This window comes from Pseudopodoces humilis, chromosome 9 (assembly GCF_049639895.1).
Source record: "Pseudopodoces humilis isolate 2021_Gansu_Grassland_sample_001 chromosome 9, ASM4963989v1, whole genome shotgun sequence".
NCBI lineage: Eukaryota > Metazoa > Chordata > Aves > Passeriformes > Paridae > Pseudopodoces > Pseudopodoces humilis.
Window position 1 is genome coordinate 19,513,887 of NC_142208.1, and position 16,330 is coordinate 19,530,216.

The 16,330-nt window shown below is 40.9% G+C and overlaps 1 protein-coding gene across 3 annotated transcripts in view; it reads right to left on the bottom strand.

The window, feature by feature from the left end:
- Positions 1 to 16,330, bottom strand: part of SLC16A12 (solute carrier family 16 member 12) — a 35,412-nt gene continuing 19,082 nt past the window's right edge. For all 3 annotated transcript variants that reach the window (XM_088059948.1, XM_088059947.1, XM_088059949.1), the window contains 6 exons: positions 12,344 to 12,549; positions 10,477 to 10,580; positions 9,090 to 9,233; positions 6,127 to 6,718; positions 4,798 to 5,057; positions 1 to 3,687 (listed from right to left, as the gene is read on the bottom strand). In XM_088059948.1, the coding sequence (XP_087916074.1) occupies positions 3,425 to 3,687; positions 4,798 to 5,057; positions 6,127 to 6,718; positions 9,090 to 9,233; positions 10,477 to 10,580; positions 12,344 to 12,453 (1,473 nt within the window). In that variant the 5' untranslated portion in view covers positions 12,454 to 12,549 and the 3' untranslated portion in view covers positions 1 to 3,424. The remainder of the gene's footprint in view (positions 3,688 to 4,797; positions 5,058 to 6,126; positions 6,719 to 9,089; positions 9,234 to 10,476; positions 10,581 to 12,343; positions 12,550 to 16,330) is intronic.

Sequence of the window (16,330 nt, forward strand, 5' to 3'; positions counted from 1 at the left end):
TAAGGACTTTGCTATGCTGACCATGAAGTAGTGTTACAGTTTAACAAGCTCTTCCTTCTCACATAAATTTGTAACACTTTAGAAAGCAAACAAGGCATTGTTGTGGCAATATAAAATACATTCACCATATAGTAACACAGCCTTTATCTTTCAGGAGGTAAATTATTATCCAAGCTGACAGGAATGTTTCAGGAATGCTTTTTCTGAAAAAACAGTAATTTTTCAGCAGAAGGTACTTGATTTTCCAATGTTGTTTTCACACAACTTTCCAAGGTACAATTTATTAAATGTATCCAGATTATCATTAGGATATAAATTATTTCAAAATAATTATTATTTTCCCATTTCAAACCTCATGGAATGGAGACAGATGGGATAACTTCAGCAGCTGCAAGCAGTTTCACTTAGTTACACTGAATTTCCATCCACTGCACAGAACAGAGCATAATTGCAGGTAGGATCCATCTGAGGTAGAATCTGTGTTGGACAGATGTTACCCCAAGTCAAGTCCCACCACGCTGTCCTGGGAAGCCAGACAGGCTCAGCAGTGCAGTGCTCCAGCTGAGCTCCTACCCATCAATGCATGTGCCCATCAGGGCTGGTGGGAACATAGAATTACAAGATCATTAAGTGTGGAAAGGACCCCTAAATCCTCAAACATGCAGTGTTCATCTGGAAAATTGTTCACAGTTAGCTCAGCTATCTTGTAGCTGCCAATACAGTAAATAATTCTTTAAAACTATTGTAACCTAGAGATTCTATAATGCATTGCTTGGAATATTTCACATGGCTGGATGAAGATGACCTGTTGAGCCTGGGTTATGTGGAGCAGGAGGTAGAAGTTTGGCATGAGGCTTCACCAGCCTGGATTGTATTGCCATTTCTTACACTTGCAGGTCATTTCCTGCTACACTTCCTTCATTCTGTTTCTCATTGGGGGCATTCATGACAGGGCTGATATTTCACAGTGTGTTTTAAGCACAAAAGTCTTTATTCCATTGATTTAAGTCAGAGCAGAAACAGTGTTGGAAAACCCTGAAAGAATTTTGCCATTTTCTACAAAAGGTCTGTGAATAAAACCAGTTGAATGTTTGCTGCTAAACAAGATATTTAAAACAAGAAGTACTGCTTAAAAAACAAAAAGGGAAAAGCCTATGAAAAAATAAAATCTTTAAATAATAAAAAATGCTAATAATGTATTACACACTATAATTTACTATAATAAAAATGCACATAGCATTATCCCAACAGGCTTTTACAATATGCAGCTCTGACATGAACAACAGGTGACATGTTGTGATGTGATAAACAAAGTAACTAAATTTTTGTAAATTTATTTACAGTGGTAATTTATAACGTGTTAAAAATAAATTATGTTTTTTGTTGACCACACTATTCCCTACTTTTTTTGATGTTAAAATATTGTATAAAGTTCTAAAAAATTATCTTCATCAGTACTAACTAATAAAACCAATTAATTTTTTTCCCAAATGTGCATATTTTTCCTAACTCATTAAGAAACACCCATGGATAATTTTTGTCTTTTTTTATGAATATATGTTAAAAACGAAACTGGGGCCCAAGACTCAATTTTCATGCTGAGCTGAAGAAAAGTTATGTCATTGGCTTTAAGTAGATTTTGCACTGCTCGCATTTATTCTATGGTCTGTGCATGTAGATCATGCTGCTGGCTCTGACTACATTCCTGAAGCAGGACAGTGAGAAACGCTTCATTTAAATACAAACAATTTTAATATGTTATATTTGAATATATTGTATCAAATATAAGCGTTATATTATACACTTGGACAATAAAACTACTTGATACACATTATTCATATATATATGTGTGTGTATATATATAAATACATTATACTCCTATGGCTGTACTCTTGGTCTAAATCAAATTGGTGAACATCAGTCTATGTTGCTTTCACTTACAAGGCACAGAGTGGAAAAGACACACAAAATGAGCAGCCATTCAACACACTGCAGACTAAAAAAATTACTAGTTCAGTGTAAATGAACATTATTTGGACTCAGATCAATTTGTTAATGAACAGAATACAGTTTGATGTGGCATCAATACACTGAAACTATTTGTATTGTGGAATGTGAAGTTTTCCATTGCTGCTGATGTTTTCACTCTGGAAAAGTAGAGAATGCCAGTATTTATTAGACCATCACATCAGTAAGTTACTCCAGGAGCTACATTCACTCCCTAGCTCCTGTGAAGCAGCCAACTGGAGTATTTTCCTCACACAAGTAGCAGCAAACTGTCATCAAGTCACTGCCAGCTCTTGTGTTCTGGCCATCAAGGAAAAGTGACCTGAGAGCTCTTCAGATGGTACAAATGAGCAATTGGCACCACATGAAGATGCAGCTTCTGGGTCTGAAAAGAGACAGATTTGCCACTGCAATACACAGAAACAATTCTGCCAACATCCTCTCCACTGTCAGCCTGTGGGGTGGGCAATCTCTCAGCCATCTGGTTGCATGGATTCTAAAGTTCTCTAATAGATGCTGATTTTACAAGAGGAAGACGCTCTGTGTTTGAAAACACAGGAGCCTCTCTGGTCTCTCGGGTTGCCTTTGGGTTTCTTCCAACTAATGCAGTTAAAGCACATTTATCTATCAGCATGCCTGGTCCCATGGCACAAATTCACTCCTCTTCAGATAGCAGAGCCACCACAGCACATTTTCCACTCTCTAAGACAAGGATCAGCTGAAAGATCATACCCAGAATGTCAATGTTTAGAAATTCAAATTTTAAAGGTATCCAAAAGAAAAAAGTAAAAAAGTAAAATTTGCTAGAGAGCACGTGGGAAAGCACGCTTCAAATATTTGAAATTAAATTGCAATGTATGTACAAAGTTCAGGGACATTGTAAAAATTAAAGCTGCTCCAGAGATACTTTCAGCATAAATCAGTTTCCTGCCAGATTTTCTTAAAAAAAACCAAAAAAACAGAAGCAAAACGAACACATGACTTTGGCATTTGAAAAATTCATTTGCAAAGAGTTTCATACAGATTGATAAATGTGGAGATTTTTTCGTGGTGTGTGTGATTAGTCCATTGAAACATACTAGACCACAAAATGAAAAATCTTGTGTCATTAATGATATTTTTAAATGTAAATGTTATTGGTCAGTTTTGGTGACTGATACCTGTGGAACCAACATTGCATTTCAAAGAAATCTCTGAATGTTTGTATCTACAAACTCTGTTTTCAGTGTAGCTTTTTTCTATTACTGCATTAACTTGGTATTACTGTTGTTGTATGTAGATTTAAGCCAACTAAAACAGGACAGAAAAATCTAACTGAAAGATGTCTTGCTTCACAGGAGAAGTATCTTCAACAGTGTAACCACCACAGAGCCACGTCTGCCTCAGGCTATGCCATACTGAATCTCAACAGCACTTGTCACCTGTTGCTGAAGCTGTTTGTATCCACAGCCAAAAATTCACCATCCCTTTGGTCTAATTCTGCTGTGACAGAATAAGCTATTGCTCCATTTGTCCAGATGTGCTGTTTCAAGGCCATGTTACCCGTGAGGGGCCGCAAATGTGTTCTTTTGATTTTCTTTGCTAGTCTTGCAAAGCACAATAGTGCTGAACTAAATATCATAGAAAATCCACACAGGAGAAATGATGCAGTATAGCTGCCAGTTGTGTCCACAAGCCAACCTGTAAGAAAAAAAAATTAAATTTTTTTAAAGGTCTACCAGTATTCTGGCAGATAATTTACAAATCTTGTGACCCAGTTATAAACTTCTGGAGCTATCACATATAAATGCAATCAAACAATACAGGTTTACATCACCATCACTATACTTTTACATCCTGGGGCAGAGAGGGATTTATTCTCAGCAGGCAAATAATATCTTTATGGCCTTTTGTTTGGAGCTCAAATCCAGAAGGAAAGGCAGAGCCACACTACTAAATAAACATCTTCCAACTGCATGGATTTAACTGGCAGTCTTTAGAAGGCCTAGAGAGCTCTAAGATCTTCATGCAGAAATATTTATTAAGCTATGCCCAGGTTCATGCTTCGCTTAATTCTATTTTGCGATAATTTTTGCTATGGAAAATTAAATTAAAAGCTTCAGGAGCAGTGATTAATTTGGAATTGAAACATCAAACAAAGTGTAAACATCAGACAAAATATTCAAGATAAATGTACTTGATTGTTTGAAAAATATCTCAGACCTTCCATAATATCAAAAAGTGTGTCAAGTGCTTTCTAAGGGATAATAAGGGTAGAGGGCTCATCCTTACTTCACTGTAATGGTACGGATGGGAAAAATGACGGTTAGGTATTACAGGGATGATCTAGTGACCAAACAGGAGTGGAGATGACTCACCCACCTGTTCAAAGCAACGTAGAGACTAAAAGATCAAGTCTCGTACACACACACAAACACACAACTTGGAATTAAACTCTCTTAGAGAAATTTAGATTTTACAAAATCATGTAATTTCACAGTGAAGTATTTTACTCCTTCTGTTTGCACAGTTTCTAAACTACATGAAGTGGTGATGTAACAGCTCTTAGAAGCCCATTCCATACTGGTTTGTTTTTTACATTTCATCTCACTCTATATGTAGAAATCATCCCACGGAGACCAGGATGGGAGATCTAAAAACTTATGAATGTCCAGGTGTGTTATTCCTCTACCCAGAGGCTACCTTCACATTCACTGTGCATTTGCTGTCCTTCCTCCCCTTTAACATCACAGCAATACATAAATCTGAAGTACTGGTAAAATTATAGGAAAGTCATTTGGCAAAACTGACCTGCCACAGGTGGGCTCACTAGATATGGTATGGCATGAAGAAAATACACAACACCCAGTGCTGATGATAATAAAGAAGTTCCCACTACATCTGCTGTCATGACAGGGATCAGCGTTACATAGGCTCCGTCAAAGTAGCCAAAGGTAAATGAGAAAGGCACAAGCAAGGGGAAGCTTTGGAGAACTGGCAGGAAAAGACAACATAGGCCATCCATTCCCACAGCAAAGAGGTAGCAAAAGTACCGATGCTTCTTCAGACACCTGCAAATTTCAAAACAAAAGAAAAATATTATCACTGAAACCAGCATCTCCACTTCTATGCTCTGCCACGCAGTGCTTCAGTCTCTCTCTCTTTTCTATAGCTCAAATTTAAGTCCATTTCCTTAGACAAGTCTTCATTCAGCACACAAGCCCAGGTATGGAAAGCTGCCCGCCTACAGCTGCAGAAACATCTGGCCAGCAGCAGCCATGCTGCCTGCAGTGCTCTTCAGGATGTTCCTAGTGACAGAACTCTGCTGCCAGGAATTTTCAGTCCCCTGAAGTTTCAATGTTCAAAGCAGTACTTCATTGGGCTTTACATCCCAGCTCAGCAAGGTGCTCCCAGAATTACGCATAAAATATTGCAGTATACCTCTCTTAGCTGTCATCTTTCCAGACAGCCCTTAAATGCGAGTTAGAGTTAAGTGAGATGGCAATTTCCTTCCTTCCTGCTCCACAAAAACAGTAATTGTTTTTTTTCCCACAACCTAAATAAGTGCAAAGAATGCATCCTTTAGAATCAAAATCCTAGTTAATTTGGCCATTATCTACTGGTGTTACAGATGCTGCACACTGATGTTTACAGTGAGCTGAGTTCACAAAGCATGGTGAGTTCTTATATACTGGAAAATGTATAACAATTTTCAGACAGTCCTTCCTAGTCTGTGCCTAACAGTATTAGGCCAGACCTTGGACCCTCTTCCATAACTCCTGTGCCTCCCCAGCAGCACAAAAGAGATGGAAAAGCAGAGGAAGCAGAGTGAAATCTCCCATGAATCAGATACAGAGAATCATGCTCAACATACCTCAGGCAAGGGGTTACATTTCCATTATCCAACATACAAACACATCATTTTTTCAGGAAAGAAATATATTAAACAAGCAGAATTGAACAAACTCAGAAGAGACAAAAAATTAAATAGCAAGCATTTCTGAAAGTTAGACTGTGTTGTTGGGGTCTTTTTAAGTTACAGAAAGAGTCCATAATGTTAACTTTTATATGTATTATACCTCGCTTGCATCTAGCCTCCCACCAGCTAAAGCTTACACTTGATCAGCCAGAAGCCCTTACCTTCTGTCTGTGAGCCATCCAAAGGTGATATTACCAATGATGTCTATGACACCAAGTATGGACATGAGGAAGGCAGCCTGGTGATGACTCACTCCAACACTCAAAGCATAAGGCACTAGGTAGACAAAAAGAGGGCTGCAGCCATATGCCATAAATAAAATTGACACTGCGAGCACCATGAAGCCTGGCATCAGCAAAAAGTCATATTCCTTCCAGGAACAGTAGCATAAACATTCATGAGGCCATAATTTGATTAAAGGTGGACATATGGACATTCGCTTTAAGTCTTGTTTCTCTGTTTCAGGGACATAATTCTGTTCAAGAAACTCAGGAGCAGTTCTACAATCCTCCTTAAGAGAAATAGGCCGCATCAAGGCACCACAGACACAGAGGTTTAAAACAAAACCTCCCAAAATGAGCAAAGCTCCTCTCCAGGAAAACTGCTCAATTAAGAGCTGGACCACAGGGGCCAGGATGAAGGTACCAATTCCACTTCCTGACATGGCTATTCCATACGCCAGTGCTTTCCTTTTGTTGAAGTATTTGCCCACCATCGCAATGGCTGGAGAATAACAAAGTGCAAACCCAAGTCCTAGAAGAGAAAGCAAAGTACAGATGGCTTAATACTAAGCATGACATATGGAACATATTAAATCAAATCAAATCACATAATGTGTACAAATGAATAGAAAGCTTTTTCTTATTCTGTATCACGCAGCCCAGTCCGAATATGATGAGCAACTAGGATGATGTCTTTCTTCCACTGGCAGAGTCACTGACTTGACAAACCTAACTGATGATCATTAATTCACAATAATAAGACTCAGACAGAAGTGATGGGGTTCACTTCATAACAAGAACAAGGATGATCATTAAACATGAGAGAATTGGTGTGCCAGTGTCTCCTGCATGCTAAATGAGGTCTTCCCCAGGGTCTGCACCAATGCTGGCACTGGACGTGCTGTCCTGATGAGGCACCAGTTTGTGTTTTGGTCTGTTGCAACCCTGAACATTAATTTTCAGGTCTCTGAAGCACAGTACAAAGAGCTTGTCTCTGTTACTAATATTCTAAAAAAACCTCTCTTGGTCCACTAAACAAACTCCTTGCAACAGCTGTCTGGAGTCCTGACCATTTTAAATCTCTGCCTACAAGTAAAGGGGGGAGGAAAGGATCTGGCTCAGAAAGCCAGATCCAGTAGAGTAAACAAATAAGATTCATCTCTTGGATGGAGAAAAAGATTGTGGTCTCTGCTGCAGAATCAGAGAGCGAGTTTTAATCATCAAGTCATTGCCCTAACACTAAAATATGTATTTCTGAATCAGTAATAGAAATGAGTTCCTGACTAGGGCTTTCGAGCATGTCCTACATTGAGGGTAAAACAGTCCCCAGTGCTGTAACTGGCTTGCCACATCCTCCTCAAAGGCCACACTGTGTGGGGCAGGCACTAAACCTGCCAGGATGGAATAAGAGGATTAGAGGGACTCTGGGCGGCAGGTGCCCAGTCTGGCACCCCTCAAGAGGCGAGGGGAGAAGCCGGGCACAGAGCTGAGGTTGGACCCATATAGGCAGCAGAGCCAGAGGAGCAGCCCTAAGCTAGACATCATCACTTGAGAGTTATGAAAGTCATACTCTGTTAGGCATACACACCATTTAATTTCTAGTGAGTTGGCAGAGGGAAATAGGTCTCAAAAAAGCCAACAAATGCCCTGTGAAAAGTGGAAAATTTAGGGCTGAAAACATTTTCATACATCTCAGAAGGAACTCTACTGCTTACTGACACTCCCCAGTCTCACCTCTGCATCACTCTGGTTTCAAGTCCTGCTGCTTTTATGGATTTAGATATTCACTTATTGTGGTCCTTCCTGCTCTCTGGGTTGAAGGCACCACATCTAGCCTTTACCAACAGTTCACCTCTCTGTTAACTGGTCCCCACAGACTAAAAGTTCACTGCTTGTAGTGAACTTGGCTCTTTACTACTCCATGTACAAATTGTAACTGCCTTTCCACCTCTGTATTCACAGCAGCTCCCACTAAGGAAGCCTCAGAGGTATTAGCATGGTATGTAGCACAGTCCCTCGAGTTACAAGAAGCCTTTTTATTTGTTATGAACACATTTGTCAAAGATTAACATTGTAATACAGGAGCAACATGCGCTAAAATAAGGATTTTTTTTTTTTTTTAAATAAATAAGCTGTTGGCAGCATGTGAACTGCAGTAATTCCACCAACTTATTACTAAACTCCAGGGGACCAAGTACAAGGTCTTATATCACCGTGGCTACCAGGTCAGTATTAATGAGGAAGGAATGTCAGTGTGACCACGGGCCCCTCTCAAGTTCCTCTGTGCACAACAAACACAGGTAGATAGGACAGAGCAAAGATTTGTTTTCACCACACCTGAGCAAAAATGGAAGAGCTGCTACAGCAAGACTACCAACCAGCAATTTTTTTTTGCTTTTCAACTGGAATGTAAGGCAGACAAAAGTAAGGCATACAGCTGAGGTGCCTGGTATTCACCAAGAGCTCCTTTACCTCTTACTTACATTTATGTTTTGATTTAAACTTTTTTATAATATGCAAATATATTAGGGCAGTCTCAAACTTCTGCTATAACAAACTCCTCCCAAGTCCCAGACAAAACAGGGAAACCTTTTCATCTATATGTATACCAGCTGCAACAGCAGTCCTTCCTGACCTCCCAAGATTTCAGAACTTTATCAATAATCCTCTTTCTAATAGAAGGTAAGAGTTGCTTTTGCAGGGTTCTGCATTTGCATTATATGAGATCAGTCAGTGCTGAAGCTCTTGCTGGGGTAGTCTCTATTTTACAATGATGGGAACTGGTCTGAGTATCTCTGTTTGATGAGGGCAGTGCAAATATGACATGGAGAAGAGATCACCCATCATTTTTAGCATTCCTGTCTTGTGTTCTGGCAGCAACAAAGGGGCTGAATGCATCCTACCTGTGAGGACTCCTAATGATAAGTAGAGATGTTCCAGACTGGCGGCGAATGAGCTCAAAATTAGTCCAGTAGATGCAAGCAGCCCTCCTAGCATGATACCAACTTGGCAGGATACATGATTACTGATTAAACTCCCAAGAGGGGCTTCAAAGAAACAAATAAAGCTGGTAGTTAATGGCGGGTCCTCACACACAATTCACTGCAACAGTTATAAATGAAAAGGAAGCAGCAGGAAGCAGGAGAAAATGGTAATTGCAGCTACAGAGTGATCTTCCAACACACCCCTGTCACAATGGCATAAGCACCAAATATAAAGAAAAAAAATTCTAAAAGTAGTTTTCCTGAAAGTCAGGATAAACCTGAAACTTACAGCAGCTTTCTTAGCAGCCATTTCTGTAGATCAAAGTCATTATGGAACACAGCTAATCTGCAATGTCAAGGGCTCAATACAGGCCACAGCAACAGCCCACACTGTTCATTACTCTGCTTACAACACTTAGACTTTTCCTCACCTGGAATTTGCACTTCAACCCTCAGTAACTTTAGGTGTCCTTCCTCACAACTCCCTGGCCTTGTGGGCTCTGTGTTAGACACAAACAGGAGAGGTCTCACTTCCTTTGGACAACCTCCAGGGCTGCTACCCTTCTCCAGCACTTCTCCAACACTGATTCCTCCCAGATCTCGCTGTTTCTACCATGGGATGTCATCAACAGCACTCTCCCCCTCTGTTATCTGCAATTCCAGTGCAAGGTTACTTTTACTTCTTTTCCCCAAGATATAACCTGGCTGTCACAGGTGAGTTGTTGCATCTCATTCCAGCTGTGTCCCTCTGTCTAATTCTTACAGATTAACCTCTTCTACAGGACTAAAGCATGGATTACCACCAAGCTGTACAGCTTTAAAGCAAACCCATGAGAAATTCATACAACCACTGCATCGATGCACGTGATTTTTAATATCACATTTTCTTTTAAGAGAGAAGACTATTTGTGAATACACACTTCTGATAAAAGAAGGATGGCTGTGACTTGATCTGGAGGCAAGATGTACATCCTGTGCTACATCTCAAATATGACTCTAATCAAAACGCAGAAGAAACAATGGCTCAGTTAACAGCTCTCGAACATGGGGTGTCCCTGCAGACCTCAACGAAAGTACATCTCTGAAAAATTACATCATTTCACAAAGCAAAGTTCTGCTTCTTTTCTTTAGTATGAAGACACTCCCTTTCACAACTGTGTTGGGGGAAGCAGCTTGGATATACCATACCCCAAAGATCCCACCGTATCACTCTTTCCCAGCTGACTGCACCAACTTCTGAGCATGCTAAAACCAGATGGACACAACACAAAAGCAGCCACATTACTTGTAAAAGAGTAATACACACCACAAAGCATTGTAGCACAGTCGACAATGGAGTGGATCCAAGCAGTTCTGGCATAATCCTGCCCAAAGTATGCCTGGAACTCCACAAAGAAAATGGAAATGCACCTAGGACAGAAAATATGAACACTAATCTGTTAAACATGGAATATTTGCCTCACAGAAAACACTGGTCTCACTCTTCAGTTATAAAAAGTACCCACTTGAAGGTCCTCTCCAACTCCTAGGAAAATCAAAATTGTAGTCATGAACATTGTAATATCACATATTTCTTTTACATGTTTTCTGGGGTGTCTGCTGCTAGAGTTTTTATTACTCATAGTATTTTGAACTAAAAAAAAATTGAAATGCTAATTCTCACCAGCAACTTGTAGCCCATATGATGATGTTGCTTCCCTGGCACACAAAGCCCTGGCTTCACAGTTCTTCACTGACCTTGTTGCTGTTGACCCGCACAAACCATGAGAGTGGGTCAATACAATACCTACAGAGCAAACACCACCTGCAGCTATGTGCTCATTGATGGACAAGAGCAAAGTTAACTCCTCTCAAATAGAGAATCAAAACACAGCAGGAGCCTGTGGACCTTCCAGCAGTTTAATAAAATGCTTCCAGGAGAGGCTATTTTGCTCAGCTTAACAAGCGTTACTGTTCAACATGTCCCTGCAGAGGAACAGACTAAAAGGCTGCATAGTTTCATTCTCTTTTCTGGATCAACAAGAGATGCCTTTTCCCCCATCTTTTTCCTGAATCAGTGAACAACCACTTCTACTTTTTTTCTTGCACATACTCCATTTTTCTATGTAGTCTAACATGTGCCAGCCATGAGATGATTTCATGGATGTAACACACTTCACACATGAAAAAGCAATTAAATCCACTAGGAATTCTCTACTGTTATAATGGAATTGGTACATTTGTACACATTAACTAACACTGTATAAGTGTTTCTATCCCCTTCTGTGCTGTTGACTTCAAGACCCTAGATCCCTAAAGACTTCAGATCCCTAAATCTGGCAGCTTTATTTTAAAAGAAATAAGAACTTTAGGTAGGAAACACTATATCTACATTATACTGACTATCCAACAAGACATTCATTCCGTTTTCCTCACTTGCCAGGGTGTTTATCTCCTTGCTTAATATAGCTAAATTGTCCATGTTCACACACAACAGGCTCCTCTGTCTCCAGTTGATATCAAAGTCACTGTGAAAGCAATCTCAGCCCAGATTGCATTATGTTTATGCAAGGCAGCAGTCTATTCCTGTTCTTTCTATTTTCGAGAGAATATTTTCTGCATATTTTGGATACCAGAAGGGTGTAGAGAGGGGTTTCTTCTCCAGGGCTCGGCCCTTCTCAGGCAGGACAGTACCTGAAATGTTCACAGTAGGAGAAGGGGGTATTTACATGCTTTTCAGATTGACTCAGGAGTCACACAAATTCACTGGGACTGGCAAAAATGAGCACGGCTGTGGGGTCAGAGGGACACAGTGAACCCGAAGAGACCCTACATGATTGCTCCCTCCCCAGCCAAAGCACCACAGCCTGAAATAGCGCTACCTGTCCCAGGCCTTGATTCTGTAAGAGATCAGGGAGCGGGTGCTGAAAGCTAGAGCAGCTGTCAGAGGAGGCGAGACTAAAGCCAGAGGGCTCATAATCCCCTGGTTGTCCCCGCAGCCTTAGGGGTTTCAGGAAGCCTTGGAAAATGTAGCAGGAGAAAGTTTATACCTAACCAGAATAACCCTGTCGACTGTAGAATATCATAGGAGATCCCAAACCCTCTTCCTAAGAGGAGGAAAAAAAAAAAAAAAAAACGAAACCAAAAAAGCTAACGCCACAAAGAGGCCAGCAAGACAAGCAGAGTGCCTTTACCTTGTCACGGCCCTGGTGCAGATAGTGACAAGGAAGCAGCCAGCAACGATCATCCATCCCCAGCCTCCGTCGGGAGGGCCGCGGAGCCGGGCCCGGCGGGACGAGGCCATGGCGATCCCGGCGCTGCTCGCCTCAGTGCCAGCGGCTGGCTCCGGCCCTCACGCCCGGCCCGGGCGGGGGCCGCTCGGCACATGGGTGTCCGGCATCTGGGGAGAGAAACAGGCAGGGCGGCAGTCAGGACACACGGATCATGCTGTAACCTGGGCACCGCAGCCTGCCTCAGCTCTGCCCGCCGCAGAAAAGTGAGCGTTTTCTTTCACATGCCGTTGAAGAAAATTTGTTGGAACCGAGAGGGCCGTCAGAATTTGAGCCAGTGCCTGGTGTCATGCTTTTCGTGATGATTTGGGTAATTTGCCCAGCACTTGCATCCTAGCACACAATACCCTTTCCCCCTACGTCACTGTGTCACTGTGTGCGTGTGCAAGTCACTTTACTGCTGCCGGTCACTCATTCACCTCCAGCAGGTTCCAGGTGGTTCCCTGGCCTGAACTGTGTTTTCAACTTCAGTCTCTACTCAAACTAGCAGTTCTTCCTTGTACACAATTTAGTGCAAAAGTTTTGTTTGAGAGAGTACAGTTTTCACCTTTGTATAAGGAGGGAATATTTACTCCACAACCAGAGCAGGTCTGATGATAAAATGACCTCTATTCTCACAAGTTAAACCCCAGATGAAAGCTGTAATCAGCAGGACACAGCAACTTAATTTTATGAGCATGGACAGTTCACAGAAGGTTAGAGCTAGCCTGTCCCCCTCTCCTAACCACTTAAATCAAAACCATGTCTGCATCCAGGCCATAAAATGATCTCTAAACACACACTGGGTGCTTCAGGACACTGCAGGAGACCAAATGACAACCACTGGACCCTATGCGAACAACAGAGTCATGTGCTTTGCTAATGGGACCAACAGTCCTTAGTTCTTTCTGCATCAGTGACTGTATGGCAGGGCTCAACCCAGGGACCTGAAGTGCCCCAATTTTTTCAGTGCAGGAACGTGCAACTGGCTGTCAGTGCTGGATTTCAGTCCATGTTTCTGTCATGACCAGCAAGCCTTTAGCCTCTGGATGGATCAAAGATTTATAAGATATAAGCAGAATATCTGGAATGTCTTTCAGTTTTGCTTGAAAAGAAAGCTCAAATAGCTTCTATCTCACCTAGCTACAACAGATACTAAGTATGCAAGATTCCCACCGACAAGAACCATAGGCTTCCCAGGAAGTGCTACCTGTTAGGACAGGTCAGAGGGCTACAGAGCCACTTAAAATGGCAATTCAAGAAAGCAGCTACATGGCTAACAGTGTGCATCCTTGGTCCTTGAAGCTGCTTAGACAGGTGATGCTCAAGGCTTGACTTTGCAAAGCCCAGAGCTCCCTGACCCAAAGAGCAAGACACTCTAAAACCAGCCCTAAACATCATCACATCTGAACCTTTGAGAAGTGTTCATCAGTGACCTCCTTGAGATATATGGAGTTTCAGCTCAAAACCAAAACCAGAATTATTTCAAGAAAACATATACACACTACCAAATTCAAAGGTGAGCAAAATAGGAGAAAACACAACATGTTGAAAGCTTAGTTGACTAGGCTGTAAATAATATCCTGTAACAACACTGTACAAGAGTATCAACAGACTCTTTTTGAAAACAAAATCTTTGGTAGTGTTCTGACTCAAAAAGAATAAGAAATGTAATCCTAATCGATCTGATTTGCCTTCAATGCCAAAGAATTGCAGCTGATCATTCAGGGTCATCAAGTCCTATGTTCTAACAGAACTCACTCCACTAATGTTGAAAACAGAAAATCCCTAGTGCAGCTTTCAAAGACAGGGGTGTACTGGGTTTGCATGGCCTGGTTTTTGGTAGCGGGAGGCCTACAGGGTGGCTTCTGTGAGAAGCTGCTAGAAGCCTTCCTTCACCAAAGTGAACCAAAGCAGAACCAAAGTGCAAAATCCAGGGGCTGTGCTTTCATATGGGGCATCCTAACTGCCATGGGAAGTGAACAGCAAAGAGCACAATTCATAACCTTGCAACAAAATGTGTGCTTGTCGTTTTTGAACAGTGACCTGTGCTGGCCATGTTTAAAACAATAACCTTGAAAAATATCAGTGAATAAAAATATCCACAAAAGATGCCAAAACTATATTATACTGCCATCCAGTTATACCAGCTAAAACAGCTAACATTAAATAACTGTTCCAGGTCTTTCCTGGTATTCCTCAAGGACCACATATTTTTCCCTCTGCACTAATCTGTGTACCACACACTTTACTTTAGACCAAAACTGCTGTATTATATTTGGAAATAAAAACTACTGTCCTATTTTCTCTCTTCATGTAATAGACTTTGCTAACATTTATTTATAAATAAATATTTGTAAAAATCTTTCTAATAATTCAGAGCCAAAAGAAATTCCCACTACAAGCATTAGAACACCTACTAATGCTGTTTTATTATCTTCTCCCCCATTGTCACAAACATCTGTTTCATCATAAGTTAAACCGTTTTATAAGGCCTTTGCAAGGTTATTCCCAGTGTTTTTAAAGAGTCTAGCACAATGGTGGTTTTCACTCATCACAAAGTACTATTGCAATATAACCCACATTAATGAACTAGAAGAGAACTCGGGTATTATAAAAACTCTAATGACCTGCTTTGCTTCTCACTTCTCCGGCTCTTTGGAGAGACACTCTGTTCTGCCTGGTTATGGAAACCATTCCCTTTTTGTATGAAGAACAAGCCACATCTCAGTTGGGACACATGACATGGCTACAGTTTGGATTACCTATCAATGGCCACATTTGCTCACAAAGATCAAACAGGAATTCATGGCCAGGGTTACAAGAGCAAAAAAGCAAGCAAAAAACTGGCATCTCATGGATAGAAGTGAGTTTAAAGAGTCTCAGCTGGATGCAGCCTTTGCAAATTCATTCCTACAGCTGATTATAAAAATACTACAAAACAAATTAAACTCAAGTGAGTTTAGGGTTTTAAGCCTCATCTTCAAGGTATTCAATTACTAGAACTTACATACATAAAAAAATCAGTAAAATCTCCAGAATGGAGACCAGGACAGTTTGCCTCTTCTAACACAATTTTTTAATACACAGCAAAAAATGCAAGCACAGCGGACAAAGCTTTCTGAAAAGTTTTTGCAGGTGCCCACATGACCAGCAGGACATCACTGGCCTCTTCACAAGCCTCTCCACTATACTCAAACTTCTGACACAAAGACAAACAAATTGAGGAAAAAAGAGAAAACAGATTGGTTAATGCAGTAAAAGTAGAAAGCATGTTTGTAAGCAAGTATGGCTTACAAACCAAAATCCAAGGGAGGCTGAAAATGCCTTCAGTGAAAAGTTAGAGGATACCAGGCACACGACACAAAAGACACACCCATGGACTCACCACTTGGCACAACACCTTATGTATTTGCCTTCCAGCACATGCTGCTAATTTGTGAGCAAACCATATTTCTTATAGATTCCATCCAGGCAGCAGACAGTTCTGCAGGATTTATGTTACATTTCAAGTAGACACAAACTAATGACTGATTCTTTATTTTTAACTGATACAGTCAATTGTAGCTTTGATTGAAGCTTTCTGTATAGCTTCAGGCAACTGCCTCATGAAATATGTGCAAACATTGGATCAACAAGTTATCTGATGACTAAGACAGTGGTCACATGATTCTTCATCTAGGACCAGATCATCAAGTACAGTTTGATACACAAGTACACAAGTACACCACATCCCAGTCTACTTAGATGGAAAACAAAATTCAACACTTTTGTGAGGGTCTACATCTAACCTAGCCACATAAAAAGCTGCTAACTAATCTATCATGAAGCCAAAGTGGCACAAATAAATTACATCCTGATTTGTCAATTAAGTCTACGATCAAACTATCCTGCCAAATTCACTTGAACAAG